General features: G+C 53.6%; 2 protein-coding genes across 7 annotated transcripts in view; one reads left to right on the top strand and one right to left on the bottom strand.

Moving 5' to 3' along the window:
• Positions 1-5,257, bottom strand: part of ZZEF1 (zinc finger ZZ-type and EF-hand domain containing 1) — a 60,365-nt gene extending 55,108 nt beyond the window's left edge. For all 4 annotated transcript variants that reach the window (XM_056808376.1, XM_056808378.1, XM_056808379.1 and 1 more), the window contains exon 1: positions 4,711-5,257. In XM_056808376.1, the coding sequence (XP_056664354.1) occupies positions 4,711-5,103 (393 nt within the window). In that variant the 5' untranslated portion in view covers positions 5,104-5,257. The remainder of the gene's footprint in view (positions 1-4,710) is intronic.
• LOC100016697 (neuferricin) lies at positions 892-23,521 on the top strand. 3 transcript variants are annotated; one of them, XM_056808382.1, is made up of 4 exons: positions 892-1,151; positions 6,977-7,117; positions 15,140-15,326; positions 17,888-23,521. In XM_056808382.1, the coding sequence occupies exons 1-4, from the start codon at positions 1,037-1,039 to the stop codon at positions 18,099-18,101; spliced, it is 657 nt and encodes a 218-aa protein (XP_056664360.1). In that variant the 5' UTR covers positions 892-1,036; the 3' UTR covers positions 18,102-23,521. The 3 variants fall into 3 exon arrangements, with proteins under 3 accessions (XP_056664360.1, XP_001370477.2, XP_007506340.2); XM_001370440.4 differs by lacking the exon at positions 892-1,151 and adding an exon at positions 5,278-5,722; XM_007506278.3 differs by lacking the exon at positions 892-1,151 and adding an exon at positions 5,604-6,689.
• The last annotated feature ends 274 nt before the right edge of the window (positions 23,522-23,795 follow it).

The raw sequence follows: 23,795 nt of genomic DNA, 5'->3' as shown, positions 1-23,795 counted from the left end.
AAACTGAGGCAAATGGAGGCTAAGCTACTTGTCCGAGGTCCCAAAGTTAGCAAGTACTTGAGGCAGGATCTGAACTCACGACTTCCAGCCTTCAGGTCCAGGACTCTACTCACTATGGCACCTCGCTGCCTAAAATCAGGAACTTGGTTGGAAGAAAGGGCAAACAAGGGAGTCCCACCATAAGAAGCTATTATGGGGACAGGGTCTCTCGAGACACATTCAGAGGAAGGAAATAACTCCAAATTTTCTGCAAGCAAACCCTCAAGGAAAAATAAAGTTTGGACACAGATTCCCCCAAGATGAAGTTGAGTTTTAAAATGTGCTGATAGAGGAAATGAGCACCGGGGGGAGGAAACAACAGGAAAAGCAGTGAGAACTAGGAAGAAGGAACTGGAGAGGGAAGGACCAGCTCAGCACCACAGGGACAAGACCTTGCCTGAGCCACAGCACACTCTGCCAATTCAAACGGGCCAGAAGAAGTCAGAGACTCTTTGAGACAGCAAATATTTTAAAACTATTTTATTTTTTCCCGATTGTGCGTAAGAGTTAGAAATCTATTCTTTTCCATTTGGGGTTCCAAACTCCCCCCATCTCAGACGACGAACAATCTGATAGATTTTTTAGGTGCAATCGTTACAATGTTTTCCACCGTTTTGTCAAGGTTTCAAAGTCCAAAATAAAACCCGAAGGGAATGACAGCATGCTTCGGCCTACATTGAGGCTCCCTCGGATCTTTCGCGGAGGGCCAATGGCATTCGTTACGAATCTCTGGGATTGTTTTGGACCGCTGCATTGCTGAGAAGAACAAGGTCACTCAGACTTGTTCGAGAAGAACGGCTGTTAGCATGGACGTTCTTCTGCTTCTGCTCACTTCACTTTGCATCAGTTCCAGAAGGCAAAGGGTACTGTCTGAGAGCCCAGAAAAGAACTGGAGCATGCTACAAGGGGGAAAACGGACCTCAAATGAAACAGGATTTCCAACCTGTCTGATGAGAAGACCAGAGCTCGGGAGAAACTCTGAAGTGCAGACATAGGAATGAAAAGAACCCTCGAACAGCAAAGAGGAACCACCACGAGGGACACCAAGAGCAGATCAGCTGTTTACATTCCGACATGGGGAGAGGGTCCCCTTGGAATCCCAATACCACAAGGTGAGCCAATTCAGCAAGGCATGGGGGTGGTCCTTAGTCCCCCTGACCTTAAAAGAAGGTAAAGACAGGGAAAAGAGTTGGGGGGGATGACCGAGAATCTTGGGAAGATGAAAGGAGAAGCTGATAGAAACGAGGTGGGGAAGGGATTGGCACTTGAACCCAAAGTCGGGTGGAGACCACTGGGCAGTCTGTCTGTTCCTGGAATATCTGGGAGCTAACAACGGAGTCTTTCTTGGACCCCAAGTTTCCTCCAAGAGCAAGCCAGCCACAAAGATAGGGGATGGTTTCGTGTGTCTGAGGGATACTGGAGGGCATCAAACCCACGGCTCCCATAAACCCTTCGGCAGCACTGGGCTTTCTGTGATCTGGAGGCAGGTCAGGTTTTGTTTTCCTTTTTTCAACCTTTCCCCAACGTTTCAAGCAAAGACGATGAACAGTTCTCGGAGGTGATGCTTCAGGAGGGCCTTCTGTCTGGGCAGAAGGTATCCCCCCCATGCCTGATCCCCTCCGGAATCTGCAAGGTGTTCCCTAAATACCTGAATTGAAGGAGAGCTGTTTGCAGTCTGCTCCTTCTGGCGGGCCCTTGATTCTAAACCGGTAGAGAAGGCTCCCTGGGCAGGGCTGCCCAGCCTCACTTCTGCTGACAAACCACAACTCAATTTTCCCCACACTTCCTCTCTGAGCCTGATGGCTAGATCCCGGGGGGGGGGGGGGGGGGGGCACTCCCCCGCCTCCTTTCACCACTCCTACTGATAAGAAAGCTTGGCTGGTCAGACTTTGGCCCAAGACAGAAAGCAAACTCAACAGGTAAGGAGTGCCCTCCTAGACACACCCCGGTACAAGCTATGGAGATTCCAAGAGCACAGCATTTTAATGACCAAATTGCAGGGAATAAAATGCATCAAAGTCCATCTCAAGGCTACTTGGCCGGTGACGGTCAGGTCCTGGCTCTAAGAAATGCCAGCTCTCAGGAAGCCTTACTCTCTTGCCTCACACTCCTCTTCTGCCCCCCGTGCTTGGGGCAACATGCCAGAAGGCAAGGGCGAAAGAAGAGCACAAAAGAAGGCGGATCGTTGGGGTCATTTTCTCCGGGTCCTAAGGGAATGGACTCTCTTAATCCAAGCTGAAGCCTCCATTCTGCAGATAGTGCCAACTGCTCCCTACTGGGTTATATTCTGCCTTCAAGCATCTCCCCCAAATCCTGGGGATGACCAGACCTGAATGCCATGGAGGTCTCCTCTTGGAGTTCTGGGTGACCACAGTGAACCCTGGGATTTGGCTGAGAGCCTCCATGTCCTAGACCGATTGACCACACCAAGGCAGCTGGGCAGGGGCCACCAAGAGCAGGAATTGCTGTCCATGGAAAGCATTTTACACGCCCCTGCAAGCCCCATCTCCAGAAGGGCTGCTCCTCCCAGTGTCCTCGGCCCCTCACAGGGCAGGAGCTTATGAAATGAGAAAAGGCTTTCACGCAACAAATATCCAGAAGCGAGTCTCTCACTTTTCTGCCTCCTGCCCTATGATCCTGTACCTGGGATGGGAGAGCCCTATTGGGCCCCGAGTCACCAAAGTGCCCCACACAAGCCCACGACCTCTTTGGCCAACCTCCAGCCTTGGACTTCACAAGCAGGCTCTCTTCTGGGTGTGGGTCATCTCGGGCCTTCGGTCTGGGCCCCATCACTAGAACTCCCTGGTCCCAGCCTCCTTTCTAGAGCTCAGCACAGAGCGGGCCTCTCAGACGGGACTGATGACTTGGCTGTCTTCCTTGGGGTCTCTCTTCAGCCTGAAGGCATCCTCTGTGGCCAGAGATCTCCTCTCTGGACCTTTTTCTGGCTCTGGAGGCCTTTTCCATGCCTTGTTGTGTGGCTTCTCAGCCCGCTCCTTCTGTGGGTACCAAGGAGCTGTCTGACTGCTCAAACCTCTGCTCTGGCTTCTGCCTTACCCTCCTGAGACTCCCTGACTGGGGATGGGACAGAAACCACTTCCCATCTCTCAAGGTGAGGTAACCTCCACCCTGGCCCTGTTTTCCCTCATTTCTCCCCTCCTGTGGGTCAGTTCAATGAAGCTGAGCGCCCAGACAAGGCCCCCAATGGACTCCCACCTGCCTTCCACTCTGCCTCTTCAGGGGGAGGCGGGTGTCCTTTCCCCACTCACAACTGGCCACCCATCTCTCTGCCTCGAGGCTTCCATACCTCCCAAGTGAGCAGCAGCTCTCTGTGCCCAGCTAGGGGTGGATCAGGGCCCTGCGATCAGGTGGGAGCCTCTGGAGTCACTTCAGCAGAGTTCAGAGGAAAGCAGCCCCGGCCTTCCAGGGCCAGATGGGGGTACAGTTACCAAGGAGTCTAGCACACAGCAGGCGCTTAATAAATGCTGCCTTTCCATTCTTCCCCAACCCTCCACTCCCTGGGGCCCAGACCCACCCACTCAGAAGACCAGCTCCTCGGGGAGCACCTGGGGCCTCCCAATCTGACCACGAACAGCCTGGAGAGGCGTGGCTCGTGTGGGTCCCCAGACCCTGACCTGCAGTCGAGGTGTGCCCACCTACACGGAGCCTCTCCTGGCCTCTTCCGGGCACACTCAGTGGCTCCCTGCACAAATCCAGGCAGGGCACAGAAGAGGGGACCGGGAGCCGACTCCTGGCAGGCCAGACCATTTCCACAGCTCAATCTAACGGGACGGCGTTCAGTGGCACAAACATCAAGGTCTCCATTTGGCTCAAAAAAGCAATCTCTCACGCGTGAGCACCGGAGAGGTTTCGTGGATGGACCGTGGGCCGAGTCGGCCACGGACGGGGCCAGCTAGCTGGCCAATAGCCTTCCTCAAGCTCCAGCTAGGTGGCGAGCACCTTGCTAAGGCAAAGCCAGCCCCGGGCAGCCTGAGGCCAGGATGACAGTTTCTCCCCACCCAAGCAGGAGCGCCTCGTCTCTGGATCCAGAGGGGTTGGCCATCCAAGACCTCATCAGTACAAGACCATCACGGGTTGGCGGGGAACTCCCCCAAGGTAGGGCCTAAACAGGGCGAGCTGAACCAAGAACCCAGCTGGGCTACTGCTCAACGTCCCCTGAGGCCGGCTCTGAGGCTCAGGGGGTGCCTAGCAGAGACTCCCTCCTCTTGGGCACACATTCAGGAGGCACCCGGACCAGAGGGAGGTGGCCAAGTGCTGAGAGGGGCAGTCCAGGCCACAAGGACACCCAGGAGAGGCCAGGCAGGCCCCCGGGCATCCTCAGGGCTGGGCTGAAGAGTCAGAAAGGAGAAGCTAGCAAAGACACCCCAGTCCTGCACGCGCTTGTAGGCACCAGCAGGAGGCTCCCTACAGTGCTCTGCCCCCGCCGATGCCTCCCCAGAATCCGTGGCACGCTCTGCCAGGGTGTGCCCTGCTAGTGCCCAGGCACTGCCCTCTAACTCACCCCAGAGGAGGGAGGGAAGAGGTCCGGGTGGCAAGCCTGACCCCGACCCCCGCGGGGTACTAGCTGAGTGCAGGCAGGGTTCCTGGGGGGGGGGGGGGCTCCTCGCCTGCACCTTCCCCTAGACGGGCTCCGGCCCCTCCGCGGCTCCTCACCTCGTCCCCTGCCCCGCGGGCCTCCAGCGCCTCCCGCAGCTGTTCGACGCTCACCACAATGTCGCCCCGGATTCGGCGCTCCTCGAGCCAGCGCAGCAAGGCAGCCTGGGGCCGGCCCGAGGCCCCCGAAGTGGAGGCCGGGGACGGGCTGGGGGTGGCTCCGGGGCTCAGGCGGGCCGCAGCCTCACGCAGGGCTCCGGGCTCCAGTAGCGCCGGGGCTCGGGGTAGGCCGCCCGCAGCGGCGGCCGAGGGGGAGCCCTCAGGGCCCGGGGAGCGGTGCAGGCCCGGGGCATCTGCACCAGCCGCCACCGGTCCGGCCCCCGGCGCCGCGCCGGCCTCGCCCGGGCCCTCGAGCTCATCGTCGTCGCTATAGGCGCTAGGCACGTTCCCCATTGCTCCGAGTGTCTACCCCAGCCGCCGGCCCGAGCCCGATTGGCGCAGGCGCCTCTCGCTGGGTGGGGCGGAACGAAGCCGGTCGCTTCCGACTTCCGGCTTCCAAGCCGTCAAGCGCCGCCACCTGGTGTCGCGAAGAAGCCTCCCAGAGCCAGCTGGGCCTGCGGGGAGCTGATCCCGCCCCCGCCCCCTCTGGCCGGAAGAAGGGATTCCTCCTCCGTGACGTACAAGGACACCTCCTCCGCTGCCATCTTGGTAGAGGCAAGCTGCGCGCAGGACCGAGGACCGGAGGCCGCCATCTTTGTGAGGGGCAGCGGACGGACGTAGGAGCCGATGGGGAGGAAGAGTGTGGCCGGCGAGGACAGCAGCGTGGGGCCGCGGATGGGCCCGCCCCTGGCCCTAGCAGTGGCCGTGGCTGTGGTAGTGGCATTTGTAGCCTGGCAGTTTGGCAGCCAAGGGGCGGCGGCGGGGCCCCGGCTGCTCCGCGCTGCCGAGCTGACCCGCTACCGCGGCGGCGCTGCCGAGCCTGGCCTCTACGTGGCGTTGTTGGGCCGCGTATTCGACGTGGCCGCAGGGAGGGCCCACTATGCGCGGGGCCGCGCCTACAGCAGCCTGGCAGGTGCGTGCTACCCCTGACGTTGCGCTCCCAGGTGGAGCGGGAGCAGGCCCAAACCTCCGTTAGGGGCCTGCTGTGTGCCCCCAGGTTGGAGAGATCCCGTCCTAGTAGGGCCTCTAGCCAGGGGACGCCCCTCTGTGTCCTGGGCCAGAAATCCAGACCGTCTCCTATCCCAGCATGCTCTTGGCCCCTGCGGGGAGCGAGGCGGGCTGGCCCTCCCGGGCCTCTTTCCAACTTGGCTTACAAACAAACGAAAAGAAAGGGCAGCCACGCCGAATACAGTCGTTTGGGGCCCGACCGCGGGGTCTGGAGAAGAAGGCGGAACTCGGGAAGGGGCTGCCGGGTCTCGCTGCCCCCCCATCCCGTGCTTCCTTGCGGCAAAGCCCGAGCGGTTTTGTTCTCCCGACCTCGGTTAGAAACATGTGCCTGTCCTTCCGGCTGGCCCACAGCCCCTGCCTGGAGAATGCAATGAATGTGCTGCCTGCCGCCTGGACCCAGAAAGCCTGGCCAGGAACCCTCTTCAGAGCCCGGCAGCCCGCAGGCAGGTGTTGTTATTCCCCCCACGGCAATGCCGTGTTGGAAAAGTAGGAGAAATCGTCTTCATCCCAACCCCCACCGAGAAGAGCCCATAGAGCTGGAGCGGATGAAGTCTCCTGGAAGGGGTGATGTCGAAAACGGAGTGATCTGATCCAAGAGAGCTGCTTCACCGTTATCCCCTGCAGTGACAGGCCGGCCCAGATCCCCTGGCAGACCCACCTCGTGCCTTCTCGGATCAGCCAGGAGGAAGCCCTGCGGACAGCCCACTAGCCAGGTGGCCTTGATCGCCCTCTCAGCGTTCTGGATTGCTTCAGGATCTTCGTGGTCACAGATAGTACCGGCCATCCCGGACAGCCCTTGGGCCGCAGTCCATGCTTTACTTCACCTCTGAATGTCCCCACGTGGCTTCTCCGGTTCTTAGGGTTCCTTCCAGGCACGTGGCATAGCATTATGCAATCAAGAATATTTTAACCCTTCCCTTCTGTCTCAGAATCAGTACTGTGCATTGGTCCTAAGGCAGAAGAGCGGTCAGGGCTAGGCAATGGGGTGCCCAGGGTCCCATAAGGGTCAGTTTCTGGGCAAGGAAGAAACCCGCCGCTTATGAGGCTTTTGCACCGACTGTCCTGTGGAGCCTGCATGGCCGTCTGCCCACTGCAGCTGTCTGTGGCATCCCCAGATGCCCGCCCCACATAACCAGATGTCTGCCCTCCCCTCCTGCAGGTCGAGATGCCTCTCGAGCCTTTGTGACAGGAGACTTCTCAGAGCAGGGGCTGAGCGATGATGTGTCGGACTTGTCCCCTCGGGAGATGCTGGTCCTGCAGGACTGGCTCCTGTTCTATGAGAAGAACTACCCCTGCATAGGTAAGTGCATGCATGGACAGCATTGTCCTCCTCCCCCCGTGTCTCTTAGCCCTGGCGGGGAGCTTCTTAAGGAGGGAGAGCATTGAAGGAGCCCTCTCTGCCTACACCAGGCCATTCTCCAGCTTCGAAAAGGCACAACACAACCAGCCCCTTCACCCTTTAATGCCAGCAAAAGAAAGCTCTCCTGGAAGATGGAGGGGGGTGATTGGACCCTTAGGAGTGTTTGTTATAGGTTCAAATGACCGGCCTGTCTTCTTCTAAAGAGAAATCTGTAGTGTAAACTAATTTCCTCTTTTGTTGTATTTGGACACCTTTGTGGGCCTCCTCTAAACATTTTCCAGCCGGAAAGCATGAGGTATGCTGCTTGGTCATTGATTAAATGCCCCACAGTCAAGATGCTGGCCGGGCATAGCCCTCCCCCTTTTAGGAAATTGCATGAGTTAGGGGTATTGAGTGATATTTGACAAAAGAGTAAACTGAGATAGTTCTCTGGGCAAGATATTGTGCACAAACAGAGGGCATGCAGCCTGATAATAAAGAATGGCTGCCTGCCAGAGCAGAACAAAAATCATGGGATTGGCCAGAGGTGAGAGAAGATGATGAGTTGTATCAAGGAAAGTGGGCAGAGCCCCAGTAGGGGGATGACCTTCTCCGTCTCTAAGAAATGCTTTTGTGAACGCCACAGAACCACAATGATAACGTAGCAGAAACAACAGAGTTCTCCCTGGCTCCTCTTCTCCCAAGAGGTGGAACCCACACCAGCTCATAGCCAAAGAGAAAACCCAAGAAAGAATGACCTTTTGCAGACCAGGTCAGCCCAGAGAGACAGAGGAGTCTGTAGCCACTAGGGATGATGGCTAGCTGGGAAAGTGCCTCACGGAGCCTTCTAGCACAAAGTGGCAAAAGTGGGCTGTGTCTGTGACCCTGAACAGAGAACGGGAACAGGCACCTGAGCAGCACCGTCCTTCATCAGCCAATCTGGGTCACAGATCTAGGTTTAGCAGAGGTTGTGCTGCTGGAGCTACGTATTAGAGGAGAGCACGATCAGAAGCCAGTAGCAATCAAGGGCCTCGGCTCTGCCTCCACTCTGAAGGCTACAGACAAAAAACCAGGGCGGGAATCCCAGACCAACAGGGAGCCTGCAGTTCTGTCCCTCCAAACCTATAGAGCTTTCCAGGAGCCAATGGCAGGTGAGGCCAGCAGCAGTCACCTACAACTTGCACACAGGGCGAGCTAATAGGAGTATCACACAGCCTGAAGCCCAGGCCAAGAGGGCAGTGCTCTGCCTTGGATCACAGTGCTGTGAAAATACCTAAAGCTCACAGGTGCTCCTGAGATCCTGTACAATTTTTAAGAGTTAGGGATGTCATGTTTTCATATTAGAATATAAGCTATATAAACTTATTGAAGATCTTGAATTTTTTCTCCTTATTTACCTTTTTGTGATTTTCATTTTGTATTTGGACATCAAATTTTCTGATCCTTTCTTCAGGAATGCTTGGAAAGCTTCTATTTTATTAAATGCCCATACATTCCCCTGAAAAGTATATAGTCAGTTTTGATGGGTAGGTGATTCTTGGTCATAGACCCAGTTCTCTTGCCTTTCGGAATATCATTTTCCAAGCCTTGCAGTCCTTTAGTGTGGAAGCTGCCAGATCCTGTTTAATCCTGGCAGAGGTTCCATAATATCTGAATTGTTTCTTTCTGACTGCTTGAAGTATTTTCTCCTTGGCCTGGGTGCTCTTGAACTTGGCTATAACATTCCTGAGAGTTGTCATTTGAAGATTTATTGCAGGAAGTGACCTGTGAATTCTTCCAATCTCTATTTTTCCCTCTTATTCAAGAATATCAGGGCAATTTTCTTGGATAACTTCTTGTAATATGATGTCTAAGATTTTTTTTTGGTTGTGACTTACAGGTAGTCCAATAATTCTCAAATTGTCTCTCCTGGATTTATTTTGCAGATCAATAGTTTTTGAAATGAGAAATTTCATGTTTTCTTCTATTTTTTTTCATTCCTTTCATTTTTTTTTAAACCCGTACCTTCCATCTTGGAATCAATACTGTGTATTGGTTCCAAGGCAAAAGAGTGGTTAAAGGCTAGGCAATGGGGGTCAAGTGACTTGTCCAGGGTCACACAGCTGGGAAGTGTCTGAGGCCAGATTTGAACCTAGGACCTCCCATCTCTGGGCCTGACTCTCAATCCACTGAGCTACCCAGCTGCCCCCCCCCCCTTGATTTTGTTTTGTTTCTTGATGTCTTGTGAAACCATTAGCTTCTACTTGCCCAATTCTAGTCATTAAGGACTGATTTTCATCCATGATCTTTGATTCTCTTTTTCCATTTGGTCTATTCTGCTTTTCATGGCACTCTTTTCATCATTGGACTTTTTCATTTGTTCGTCCAATAGGTCAATTCTGGTTTTTAATCTGCTCATTACTTCATTTGATTTCTGTGTCTCTCTTTCCATTTGACCAATTTTGCCTTTTTAAGCTATTTTCTTTTTGCATTACTTTCATTTCTTTTATCTGTCTTCCTTGGTTCTTAAACTCCTTTTTGAGTTGTCTGAGCTTGCAACAAGTTTCCTTTTTTTTTTTTGAGAGAGTTTGCAGGTCTTTGCTTTTTTCACCCTCTCCTGTTGCTTCTGTTTTTTGCTCTTTCACTCCATGGAAGTTTCCTGGGTCTAGAGCTTTCTTTGCTGCTGTTCACTCATTTTCCCACTCAAGGACTGGGAGTCCTGCAAGTTGCTGGTCATCTCTACCTTAGCTTCTGACTTGCAGGGTTGTGCCCTGGGGCGATCTTCACTGCCCAGTCAGAGGCCCAAGTGAGGCCAGTGCTCTGGAGCTCTGCTCCTCATCTCCAGAGGCTGGGATTTCAGGGGGCAGGTCTGCATATTTTGGTGCTGCTGCTGGTGGTGTAGCCCGCTTCACAGTGATTTCCCCAGAGGCTCTCTTCACTGTCCGTGCTGCCGCCGCCGCCGCCATTGCCACTGTCATAGAGACCTGAGTGAGTCCAATGCTATGGAGCTTTGACTCTCACTGCCAGGTCCTGGAGCCGCTTTTGAGGTAGTGCAGCCGCGTCCTCGAATCCTGAGGTTGCCCAGGTTTTGGCTCTGCGTCTGGCATGGTAGGTGGCAGGAGTGTTTGGCCTGAGCCTGGCTTTGCAGTTTTGCCCCCTCAGGACGTCGAAATCCCCTCTCGCTGCCGAGCGTTCACATCGTATTTGGTGGGAGAGCCCCCTCGCTCATCCTGCTTGGACTTCTTCAAGATTGCTTTGGCAGGCTACTCAGAGCGGCGTCTGCCACCATCTTGGCTCTGCCCCGTAACCCAAGACATCAGCAGGAGCACTGAAGAGGAAAGACAGGAGGGCAGCTGAGGCATTCCACCCCTCCACACACACCGAGTGGGGAGAGAGTCACATGAAGGCCAAAGGCATGGAGAAGGTTGTGCAAATGAGCAAGCGGGAGAAGCAGCTCCCCTTAGCAAGCTCTGACGGTGATCGGATGCTCGAGACGCAAAGCCAAGAGAAAAGGAGGCCTTGAACCCGTCTACAAGTAAAGCCTCAAAGAAAAAAGGAGTCTAATCAGAATTCCAGAAGAAATGAAGCCAGAGTTCAAATAACTTAAAACTTTTTTTTTAATTCCAAATGACAGTGATAGAGGAACAATTGGGGAAAGTAAGAAAAATGAAAAGAGAATTAACAGCTTGGAATTAAAAGTACAAAATTTTGTCCAAGAAGAAATTTCTGAAAATTAGTTGGCCAAATAGAAGCTAATGGCCAAGAGCAGTGAGCTGACTCAATGGATTGAGCACCAGATCTGTAGTTGGGAGGACCTGGGTTCAAATCTGGCCTCAGACACTTTGCAGCTATGTGTTTCTGGGCAAGCCACTTAACCCCATTTGCCCGACCCCTGGCTTTTTTGTCTTAAGAGTTGTTACTGAGACAGAAAGTAAAGGTTAAAAAATAATGCCCCAAAACCCCTTATAACTATGCGACAACGAAAATATTACAACAAAGCCAAAGCTAGAAAAAATAGAAGGTATGTCACATCTCTAAAAAAAGAACCAGGAAATGGATGGAGAAGAGAGAATTGAAGGTCATTGGGCTTCCTAAAAGCCAGAAGCCCAAAAAAGAGCCCCGCGATCATATTCCAGAAATCCGTAAAAGAAATTTACCCATTCCTCCATTGGAACATTAAGCTCTCGTGGGCAGGGACCTGTTTTATCCCCAGTCCCTCACATGGGATCCTGTACACACTTGGTGTCTAATGTGTGTGTGCTGAGGTAAATCTAAGCACCGTGGCAGGTCTCTGTGGACACACCAAAGAAGACCTGGCAGGAGCCATGCAGAGCCCAGCAGAAGCACCTGCTCTCGGGACCATGAGAAGGTGCCCAGCAGAGGGAACAAAGCCCACTTCCTGCAGACTGTAGCTGATGCCCCTTCCCTCTCATGTCCAGCCCAGGTTCCAGAGGTCACTGCCCTACTCAGGAGCAGTTCATGCCCATTCTTGTGATCCTGGCTGGAGACCCAAGGATAGCCTAGCACCGGCTCAGAATCAGACCCACATTAGGAAGGATCCTCCCTCCACGCCACTCCCCCCCCCCCATCCCTGACCAGAGCCGGGGAAGGAGTGACCCCTTGGACATGTGGGGTTTTCTTGGCAAAGACACTGCCATGGTTGGACATTTCCTTCTCCAGTGGATCAAGGCAAACAGAGGTGAAGTGACTTGCCGAGATAGTCGGTGTCTAAGCCTGGATTTGAACTTGGGTCTTCGGGGCTCTGTCCCCTGAGTCGTGCAGCTGCCCCTTCTGTTGAGACACCAACCTAGCAGTAGCTGTGGGGCATCTGCCTGCCTCAAGTCTGTCTGTGCTCCAGTCAGTCCTTCCCTTCAACTACTACAATGATGTCCCAAAGCGCAGGTCCCACCGAGGCCCCCCTACCCCACTCCACAAGCCCCAGGGGTTCCTGATCCTCTCCGGGAACAGCTCCAAAGGGCTCTGGGTGGGCCTCCTGCTGCCTCTTGGAACCAGTGATGCCCCTCCATCTCTCTTGGCCCTGGCCCTCTTCTGCTCCAACGAAGCCTTCCCCAGCCCTCCTGCCTCCACACTTGGCCTGGTCTGTATGCTTGCACCAGACTGAGAGCTCCATGATGACAGGGACTAAGCTTTGCCTCTTTGGGAATCTCTAGGGCTCGGCACAATGACTGGTCCACAGTAGTGCTGGACAGGCTCTGCTTATTGGCTCTTTTCCCACTGGGCAGCCCTTCTCATTCCTGGAGAGAACTGTCATATCATCCCAAGTATTCTCCTTTAGCCAATCTTCCGCTGGCTGGTCTCCAGCCTCTTCCCCATCCTTCCTTTGGACCTGAGAGGTCTCTCCCTCCTTTTACAGAGGAGAGAGACAAGTTCTGAAAAAGGAAGATGGGTTATTTCCCTTTTCCTGGACTGCCCCCCGCCTTCCTGCTGACCTCCATGCCTCCAGGCTCCTTCCATTTGCTCCCTGTGTCAGCGACCAAGAGATGTCCCTAAAATGCCACTGGGAGGTATGGCCCCAACCTCCACACCTCAGAGACTTCACTGCCCATGAAACGTGTGGGGCTTGACTGCATTTCTCCCACATCAACTTCCGCTCTCCATGAACCCCCTCCTAAGCTTCCCTTCCATCTTCTTGGTCTCCTGCCTGGCACGTGTTCCCCCATTCTCTCCACTTGTCAAAGTCTTCCCCTTCTTTCTGGGTCCAGACCAAGCCCACGCTGGGGTGCTGTAACATATAAAAGAGTGGTCGCCTTAAACTGTGACCGCGAAAATATGGTTTCAAGACAGTGTCTTGCATTAAATCAAAAATAAGTGGTCGCCATGGGAAAAATTCCCAAATATGAAATACCCAAGTCAGCTGGGTTTTATGGAGATTTTAATTAATACAAATAAAGGAATTAAGGAAAGGGAGAGAAACAGAGTAAGAGGGAATAATAGGAAAAAGCCTAGGCCATCCTAGGCTTTAAGCCTTAAAAGAGACCAGTCAGTCTTTAATCACTCACCACAAGATCCTTCCAAGCAAAACTCTAGTGTTCAGAGAGACCCTCCAGTTCAGCTCCTGAGCTCAACTAAGCTCAGCCACTGAGCCCTCCAATTCAGCTTCCTAAGCTGAACTCAGTCCAGAGGCCTCTGACCTCCTTTTAAAGAGAATTTTCTCCTATGTCACCTCCCCTAAGTTTTCACATCTACCAATCACAGTATACATTTTCACAGGACTGACCATTCTTAATTCACACCTGAGTAGACTAAAACTTCACACCTCTTTTGTTAAGCTTGTCCCTTGCAAGTTGCCTGACCTTCATAGGTACTTAGCACCTTTTGGTTTTAGATCTAAAAATAGACCCAGCTTAAGGTTTTTAGCTTTAAGTATGGGTTGGGGACTGTTTATTGTTCAGTAAAGAGTTTACAACTTTATCTTCCCCTAAAGTATGCTTAAGTATGGGTGGAGTAATGTTAGAGTTCTCACATTCCTGATCAAGCCTTCATTGTTTAAAATGGGGAATGGTCTTAACCAAATGTTCTAAGGTAGAGTCTGAGAATTTTTAACATTCACAAGTTTGAGAAATTTTAAGATTCACAGTGCCCAGAGGCCCCTGGACTCAGGGGCTGCTCCTTCCTCTGAGGGGCCACCATAATCCTTGTGGTTACCATCCCTTGCCTCCATCAGCCACCATCCCAGGACTGTGCATAGGTTGGTGGTAATGTGCTATGTAAGGGTTAAATTTATTGGTTTGACTGAAATATATGCTCAAAGTCGAAAATGAATTTAATAGCTTTTATTTACAAAAGAGAAAGAGGTGGAAAGAGTGAAAGTAGAGAAATACAAAAGGGTAGAGAAGATGTTAACCTATCTAACTAAATATTTTTCCGGTGCTTGGCTCAGCCAGGACTTGTTAGCCTTCAACCAGAATTAAACTCTCTCCAGAAGTCAGGAAAGGAAAGACAGCTATCCACTCAGCCATGTTCCCTCCAAGAGGCAGGTCAAGATGATGACTAGAGCTGAAGGTGACTCCTGAGGCCGACATTCTGCCTCGAGCCAACCTTCTTCTTGAAGCTGACTTCCTTCTTGGAGTGACTCTTCTTGGAGTTCACTCTCCTCACCTCAGATCTTCAGGGCCTTTTATAGTGGCTTCTTGTCTCCTCCCCTCTTCACAGGGGCCAATCACAGCTTCCAAATTGTCTAGCACTGCCCAGGGGGTTTGCAGTTTCTGAGGGTGTGAACTTTCTTGGGGATTCTTAACAAGTTTCTCACTGATTGAGTTTATCTTGCTGGCTTCTCACCTGGCACTAGGTAGGGTGTGAATTCACTAAGTGGTTTGCCAGCTCTTCCACCTAGTTCAAGCTTGTGTGGATTCAATCACAAGGTGTGTTAACTTAAAATAGGCAAAGGGAACAAAGCATTCCCTTTTCACAACCAGGATGAGTCCAGCCTCTGATGGACTACTACGCTGGCGGAGACCTGCTGACCTTGCTGAGCCACTTGGCCCAGAGGTGAGGCCCAGCTCAGGCCGGCAGAGCTGGGAGCTGCTGGACCCAGTAGTCTGGTCTAGCGCCACAGTGTAAGCAGGAAGGACCAGGGCCCTGCCATCCGGGGTGCAGGGGGCTCTTTAGGCATTTTCCCTGAGAAGACGTTCCTAGACAGACAGACAGACACCTTCCTGGGCCGCAGAGGGCCAACTGTGGCCTCCTTCTGTGGTCCTTGCCTCCCCAGCCAACTTCCTGGAGGACAGGGACTCCCCCGCTTTGGAAGCATCTCCTGGTCTGCACTCCCAGCCTGTGTAGAGCAGGAGCCCCCCCGGCCCGTGGACATAGAATGTGTGGCGCCATCAGGGTTCCCTCGGGGCTCACGGGGAACCTGGCTGCTTTTATTTCCCTAAAGCCAGGCAGCTCCGAGAAGCTCTGCTGTCGTGAGGGGAGGATCCCCTGGGATGGAGGCGAAGGGCGGCGGGGAGCAGGCCCCTTCCCCCTGCTCTTCTTTCCCTCCAGGGAAGCTGATTGGGAGGTTCTATGAGGAGGACGGGGAGCCCACGCCTGCACTCGTCCTGGCCGAGGCCACCATGGCCCAGGGAGTCGCGGCCAGGGAAGAGGAAAAGCAGCGGAGACGGCAGTTCCCAGCATGTAACTCCGAGTGGAGCTCGGGCAGCCCAGGCCGGTTCTGGTGCTCCAGGCAGAGGTGAATGGCCGTGAGGTCCGGGGACCCTTCCTCCATCCCAGAGTGGCTGCTTGGCTCCTCTTTGGGGGGTCTCCCAAGAAGTCAGGCCCCACTAAGAGGGTTCTTGGGGTGTCTCCCCAAGGCTTAGCAAAGGGCCTGGTAGGGAGCAGACTTGATAAGTGCTTATTCCCTTCCTCCGAGTAGCCAGCGTGTGTGCCAGGCACTGTGCTGGGCTTTATCATTGTTAACCCCTTTGATCTTCACTGGGAGGCGGATGCCATTATTGTCCCCACTTTACAGATGAGGAAACTGAGGCAGATAGGTAGAGTGACTTGCCCAGAGTCATACAGCTAATAAGTGTCTGAGGTTAGATTTGAACTCAGGACTTCTTTAATTTAGGCCTGGTGCTCTGCACTGAGGTGCCCTCGAGGTACCCATTAGATCAACAGCATCTCGCATCTTTTGATGGAGGTGGAAGCTGAGGCCCAGGCCGGTGAGATAATAGTACATGGCAGAGGCAGAATTGGAACCCAAGCTCTGACTCCAGAATTTTTCCCCAAGATCCCTTTGTCCCCGGTTGGAAGGGGATAGTGGAAGATGATCCCCTGGGTGCAAGGAATAGCCTGGAGGCTGAAATTTTAAAGATCTTGGTGGATGGGAAGCCTGGTGCCCCCTGGGGCTTCTGCCTGGCAGGGAGATCACTAGATCTAAGGATCTGAACAGCATCACCTTTTTATTTGCATCACACCAAACTGCCTTTCCCAATGGCTTTGCAGACTCAGCTCCACCAACAATGTACCCGCATGCTTGTCTTCTACTCCCAACATTAACTCTCCCATCCTTTGTCATCTTTGCCCCTTTGTCTGGTGCGAAGTAAAACCTTAGCGTTGTTGGGGTTTCATTTCTCTCAGGATGAGTGATTCACGAGTGGCTGGTTTAGTCGTTCCTTTAGTGGTTCCTCTGTTTTGGCCAAATCCCAGACTGTCTCTGTCCTCTGCCTCTCTGTGTGTTTCTGTGTCTGTCTCTCTTCCTCTTCTCTCTGTCTCTGTCTCTCTGTCTCTCTCTCTCCCTCTCTGTCTCTGTCTCTCTCTCTGTCTCTCCCTCTGTCTGTCTCTCTCTCTCCCTCTGTCTCTGTCTATCTCTGTCTCTCTCTCTCTCTCTCTCTGTCTGTCTGTCTCTCTCTCTGTCTCTCTGTCTCTCTCTGTCTCTCTCTCCCTGTCTCTCCCTCTGTCTCTGTCTCTGTCTCTCTCTCCCTCCCTCTGTCTCTGTCTCTCTATCTCTGTCTCTCTCCCCCCTCTCTGTCTCTCTCTTTCTCTCTCTCTCTCTCTCTCTCTCTCTCTGTGTGTGTCTCTCTCTCTCCCTCTCTCTCTGTCTCTGTCTCCCTCTTTGCCTCTCTGTCTCTCTGTGTCTGTCTCTCTGTCCCTCTCTGTCTGTCTCTCTCTGTCTCTGTCTCTCCCTCTCTGTCTCTGTCTCTCTCTCTGTCTCTCTCCCCCCTCTCTGTCTCTCTCTGTCTCTCTGTCTCTGTCTCTCTGTCTCTCTCTGTCTCTCTGTCTCTCTCTCTCTCTCTCTCTCTCTCTCTCTCTCTCTCTCTCTCTCTGTCTCCCTCTTTGCCTCTCTGTCTCTGTCTCTCTCCCTCTCTCTCTGTCTCTGTCTCCCTCTTTGCCTCTCTGTCTCTGACTCTGTCTCCCTCTCTCTCTCTCTCTCTCTCTCTGTCTCTGTCTCCCTCTCTGTCTCTCTCTCTCTCTCTCTCTCTCTCTGTCTCTGTCTCCCTCTTTGCCTCTCTGTCTGTCTGTCTCTCTCTCTGTCTCTCTCTCCCTGTCTCTCCCTCTGTCTCTGTCTCTGTCTCTCTCTCCCTCCCTCTGTCTCTGTCTCTCTCCCCCCTCTCTGTCTCTCTCTTTCTCTCTCTCTCTCTCTCTCTCTCTCTGTGTGTGTGTCTCTCTCTCTCCCTCTCTCTCTGTCTCTGTCTCCCTCTTTGCCTCTCTGTCTCTCTGTGTCTGTCTCTCTGTCCCTCTCTGTCTGTCTCTCTCTGTCTCTGTCTCTCCCTCTCTGTCTCTGTCTCTCTCTCTGTCTCTCTCCCCCCTCTCTGTCTCTCTCTGTCTCTCTGTCTCTGTCTCTCTGTCTCTGTCTCTCTCTCTCTCTCTCTCTCTCTCTCTCTCTCTCTCTCTCTCTCTCTCTCTCTCTCTCTGTCTCTGTCTCCCTCTTTGCCTCTCTGTCTCTGTCTCTCTCTCTGTCTCCCTCTCTGTCTCTCTCTCTCCCCCTCCTCCCTGAATCCCTGCCCTCCCTTGTTCTCAGCCCCTGTGGACTCCCCCCTTGTGCTTCACCCCCACTGCCAGCCTCTCAGTTGGGCCTCCCTGCCTTCTCCGTCGGGCTGGCAGCTCCCAGGCTTCCTGCGTCAGACCCACAGACTTTGAGCGGAGGAGCCCGAGAATCCCTGCTGGCCCTGGGTGGCCGGGGGGATTTAGACCCCGTGTTCCTCATCCCCAGCCCCGCGCCCTGTGGGCTTTTCGGGTTGGACCCTGAAAGGCAGGCAGGTGCCCCCGGCACCCCGTCCCTGGCCTGACCACGTGCTCTTCCGTCCCCAGCGGAGGCGTGCCCAGGGACTGGACGGGGGTCCCCAGGAAGCTCTACCGGCCAGGCGAGAAGCAGCCGCGGTGCGTGTGTGTGAGGACCAGGGGCCCCCCCACGGGGCTGATGGGGGCTGCCAGCCACAGCGACCGCGGGGATCTGGACGACCCGAGTCTGCGGGAGTACCCGGGCTGCCCGCCACTGGCCAGCAGCTGCACTGTGAGAGGCTGAGGCCAGGGTGGAGGCCAACAGGAGCCGCCTCCTCCTTCCCGAGGGCTTCTGGGAGGAGGCATCCAGGCAGAGGGAGGGAGCAGCCCCAAAGGAGGCCTCTGGAGCCTCCAGAGAACTGGGCTCCCATCTTTGGCCAAGGTGGGGGCTCTGGGGGGGGCTGAACAGGGCGAAGGCCTGTGGGGCCCCCATCCTCGAGTCATAGCTTCAGTAGTAAAAGCCTCTGAGCTGAGTGCTGAGGAGGCTTAACCAGGACTGAATAAGCGCGGCAGCTGGGCAGCCCAGTGGATGGGAGGTCTTGGGTTCAAGTGTGGCTCTGACACTTCCTGGTGGGGTGACCCTGGGTGAGTCACTTACCGCCCCCCAATGCCCAGCCCTCACTGCTCTCCCTCCTTGGGATTGATCCTGAGGCAGAAGGGAAGGGCCAGAAGAAATAAAGCCTGCCAGAAGGTCACCTCCAGTCCCTTGGTTTGAGCAATGGGGAAGGGCCACCGTCTTACACAGAGCTCCCTGGGCGCCTGCCTTGGGGGGTCTGGCCATCCCCAGGCCCAGCAGTGACCCGCAGACAAGATGGCCCAAGCCCTGGAAGCGTCTTGAGGAAAACAAAGGCTCCCACTGGCTTATGGCCCTGGGCACCGGGAGGCCGGCCGAGCGTCCTGCCAAGGCTCTTTGGCTTGTCGCGGCCCCCCAGAAGCCCAGCCTGAGGGAGCAGTAGTGTGCTGGTGCCCCGGGGGAAGACGGGGGCACCCCTGGGGGCACAGGAGGCTGGGAAGGGCTGAAAAGCCACACATGGGGTTCTGAAGGGAATGGGAGGCCCCTGGAGTCGGGGGGGGGGGGCAGACCCCCGCCACAGCCCGGGTGTGAGGGGACCAGGGTCTGCCCCGAGATGTGGCAGGCTGGATTTCGGAGACGGACCGGGGCAGGCCCTAGACAGGGAGCACAAGGTGATCCAGTCAGTGTCCTAGGCTAAGGAAGGGCAGCTGGGTGGCTCAGTGAATGGAAGGCCAGGCCCAGAGATGGGAGGCCCTGTGTTCAAATCTGGCCTCACACTTCTAGCTGGGTGACCCTGGACAAGTCACTTAATCCCCATTGCCCAGCCCTCACTACTCTTCTGCCTTGGGACCAACACACAGTATTGTGAGATGGAAGGGAAGGGTTTGAAGGAGCCCCTCGATGTGGTCATTCAGGGCCCCTGCCCTGCGGAGGTGGGAAGCCAGACTAGAGGCAGCAGCTCTGCTTGGCCAACCAGAGGGAAAGCAGGGGGTGCCCAATGGCTGGGGCTCCTGGGGCAAGCCCAGCAGCCTGGGTGGGAGCAGGACCCAAGGCGTGGAGTGGCTGAAGGCCACTCGAGGCAGCTGGAGAGAAGAATTCATCAAGGAAGCGGCCGAGGAGAATCCTCTGGGCACCCCTCACATGGCAGAGAAGTGGGGGCAGCCAGAGGTGGACACGTCTTGTGGAGAAAGAAGGGCCATCCCTGCCCTCGAGGAGTTCCGTCTTTGGGGAAACCACCAGGAAGGAAGCTGGAAAACGGGCCTGGGGCTCCCCGGAGGAGCCTTGGCGTTCTGCTGCCCTCAGCCAGGCCGATTTGCACCCAGCTGCCTGGGAGACGATTGATCAGTAACTAACGGGCTCGCTCTGAGAAACGCTGCCAGGGTGACTGGACCTTGGTCTTGCCCTTGGTCACACCTGGCACACGGGGCAGTGATGGGGGGAAGAGCTTCAGTTCAGGCCGTGTGGAGCCTCGAATGGAGGGGTGAGAGAGGCACTTGGAGATGGGCTGCATTATCAATCCCTGGGAGCCAATGAGGTCCCCAAGGGAGGAAGGACAGCCCTGAGGGACACCAGGCTAGAGCTGGTGGCCGCTCAGTGGGCTCTTCAGGACCCCATTTGGGGTTTTCTTGGCAAAGATATTGGCGTGCTTGGCCATTTCCTTCTCCAGGCTGTTTTACAGATGAGGAAACTGAGCCAAATAGGATTGAATGACTTGCCCAGGATCACCCAGCTCAGAAGTTCAAACCCTAGCGCTAGGCCTGGTGCTCTATCCCTGGAGCCAACTAGTTGCCTCCAAAGTATTAGCAGAGAGAGGGAAATAGGAGAAGCCGGGGGCAATGATGGGGCTCTCACCTGGGTTCATAGTGATTCCTCGTCCCCCAATTCTCTACCAGTCAAGAAGCAAACGGTGGTCTTCACCTGGCATGTGCCAGGCACTAGCTGGGGGAGGCGTTGCAAAGCATCAAGGAGCTTACCTTCTATGGGGCTGCAGGCTCCAGAAACCCCAGGAGAGAGCACCAGACTCGGGGAATTCCCACTGCCACGGACAGACTCGGGCAGCTGAATCTCCAAACAAGCCCCAGACCAGAGATGAAGACGGGAAGACGTGGCGTTCCTGGAAGCTGCCATTGCAAAGAGAGGGAAGTGGGGGATGGGGTCAGGGCATGGAGGGAGCAACAATACGATGGGTCTCGGATCCAGTCCATGGCAAAAAGAGGTGAATTGAAGAAGGGAAGGGGTTGGGGGTCAGGTTATGGAGGGCATCGAAGGCCAAACCAGGAGCTTATCGTCCATGGGAAGCCACTGGAATACAGTGGGGGGAGGGGGGGGCATAGTCAGTTTGGGAAATCACTTTGGTGGCTGGCCAGTGGGGAGAAACTTTGGGCAACAGTCCAGGTATGAGGGGATGAGGGTCTATCAGAGAGGAGGCAGGGTCACAGGAGAAAAGGGGCAGAAACAAGATTTGGCAAGTACTTGGATATGTGGGATGTGTGAGAGTGAGGAGCTGAGGATGGTGCTGAGATTCCAACCTTGGGAGCCCAGGAGGATGCTGGGAACCTTGATGGAGACAGAAGTTTAAAGGGGAAAGCAATGAGTTCATCTGAGGTACCACCTCACACCATCACACTGACAAAGGAAAATGCCACGCTCTGGAAGATCTGCTGAATACACTCTTGGGGGTGCTGTGAACTGCTCAAGCCATTTTAGAGAGCAATTTGAAGCTGCCCCCAAAACCTACTGAACACTACCCCAGCAATACCACTCCAGACACAGTGTAGACCACAAGATCCAAGAAAAATCCCCCTGGGCATAGAAATGCCAACAGCAACTCTTTGGTGGCCAAGAATTAGTCATTGAGGGGATGCCCATCCATCAGGGGAGAGCTGAACATGTTGGGGGTCTATGATTGTGACGGAACACTATTGGGCTGTCAGAAAAACTTGAGAAGCCTCAGGTGAACTGATATGGAGTGAAGTGAGCAGAACCAGGAGCACAATTTCTGCAATAATCATCTTGTAAGGACATCTGAAAGGCATGTCATAGCCAACCAAAATTCAGGAGGGCTCAAATGAAACATTATCCCCCTCCTTCCTCCTCCTCCACAGAGAGGAAAGATACACAGTGGAGACTGAGACATTTGGATCACAGCCAGGGTTCAGCTATATGCATCTGTGATCGTTTTCCTTTTTCTTGCTTTCTCCACTATGGGGCAGGGGATAGAAGGTGAAAGGAAGAGAATGTGGAGCTTGAAAAAATAAAATTGGACTTAAAGAGTCCCATTGATTGGGGAATGACTGAACAAACTGTGATATCTGATGTTGATGGAATACTATTTTGCTCAAAGGAATGATGAACTGGAGGGATTCCATGTGAACTGGGACGACCTCCAGGAAGTGATGCAGAGTGAGAGGAGCAGAACCAGGAGAACATTGTACATAGAGACAGATACATTGTAGCACAATCAAATGTAACTGACTTTGTAACTAGCTTAAGTAATGCAATGACCCAGGACAATTCTGAGGGATTTAGGAGAAAGAACACTCACTATCCATATCCAGAGGAAGAACTGTGGAAGCAGAAACACAGAAGAAAAACAACTGCTTGATTACACGGGTTGATGGGGATAGGATTGGGGATGTGGACTCAATGATAACTCTAGTGCAAATATCAATAATATGTAAATAGATCTTGATCAAGGACACATGTAAAACCCAGTGGAATTGCTTGTGACTGTGGGGAGGGAAAGAATATGATTCTTGTAACCAGGTAATAATGTTCTAAATTGACTAATTTAATATTTAAAAAATATATTAAATGGCAACTTCCCATTAAATGGGGAACTTGGCTGAGAGGGTCAAGATCCCAAGGGCCACTACTGGCTTTCAGAGGGGAGACAGTCCAAGATGAATTCAGAAGCTTCACCGGGACATCCAGTATCATTTGTGGGACAGAAAGAGTGCAATCTTGTTGCTTCAGTTCTATAAAGGGAAACTGAGGCACAGAGGAGCTACACAAAGTGCCTGGAGTGGGGTCTGAGCCAACACACCATCTCCTGACCCTGACATCTGGCACTCTGTGCTTGAGCTTGCTGGGCAGACTGCAGAGAAACGTTGGGCCAGTGCTGACTGAATATGTTCCATGGCATGCAAGGTGACAAGGGTGGGGTCAGGAAGACAAAGGCAGGAGGCCCAGCACAAGACTCCTGGGCCGGGAGGAGGAGGGGCCGCTTCAGGAGTGATGGAAGGGGGGGACCTTTAGCAGAGGCTGCTGACTGCCCCAATTGATGTGGACAATATTGCCAGGTGTATTTCATAAAATCCAAGATTTAAATTTTGTTAGAGATAAAGATCTTCAGAGAAGAAGCCTGCTAACTAACTGAATCCAGAGAATGAACTGTTTGCAGAAAGATATCTAAACCTTTTCACTACAGGAAGATCCAGAATGAACCTTGGGGTGTGGTTGATTGAACATTTTTGAATGTACACTCTTATGCCAAAGGGGACTGCCCCCTAATTGGCTTTTGTCAATGTGTCCAGCAAAACATTGGTTTGCTGTCTTTCTCCTCTATTTCCCCATGTCTACAACTATTATAGTTTTCCTCTTAGTGGGTAAAAATTTTGTATACACTCAGAATTTTTTTGGGTGCAGTATGCTTATGTTTAGTGATCAATTGGGGAGACTAGTCCCCCAATCATCATCAGGGGGGATTGTGAATTTTAAAATCTCCATCTTGCTTGGTCTAGCACCAAAGAATGTGCACACCCACACTACACGGGCATGTGCTAGTTAATGACAAATCAGAACTAACTAACTGCCCACCTGGGCTGTCCTAAGCCAAGCTAGAGCCAACCATTGGATTTTGTGAGACACAGGAAGTGAGGTAGGGAACAGCCTCTGGAATTCGCTCACTTCCTGTGGAGAGAGCTAGATGCGAGTTGGTGTTAGGAGCTTGGACAGAGAGGACGCCCGCAGACAGCTTCCCTTCAGATCAGTCACGTGAGTTAAGGACTGATTCTTTCCACCTGGGCCTTTGGGCCTAATCTCCCTCTGCCTTGGTCAGAGGTTGAGTAGCCCCTTTCCCTTTTCTCCTCTCTCCTTCTCTCCCTCTCCCTTCTCTTACTCCCATTGTGATTAAACCTCCATAAACTTGAGTGTTTCATTTTGGGAATTTCATAAGTCGATTCCTTGGCGGCCATTGTTCAATATTACAACAATCCTCAAAGGTGAAATTTTCACTACAACAGAGGTCTCTTCCGAAGGGGAGGGGAAGGGAAGGGCCACGTTCCTGGCCCGCAGCACTGGCCCAAGGTGGGCTTGCTTACGTTTGACCCACCTGCACCCCAGGCGCTCCAGGGAGGGCCTCTTCAAGCCGGGGCGGCATCAAAGGGCTCTTGGTCGTCGCTGCACACACGCGCCCTTCCCAAA

The sequence above is a fragment of the Monodelphis domestica genome, chromosome 8 (genome assembly GCF_027887165.1).
Source record: "Monodelphis domestica isolate mMonDom1 chromosome 8, mMonDom1.pri, whole genome shotgun sequence".
Lineage (NCBI taxonomy): Eukaryota > Metazoa > Chordata > Mammalia > Didelphimorphia > Didelphidae > Monodelphis > Monodelphis domestica.
This window is presented reverse-complemented; position numbering and strand designations above follow the sequence as displayed.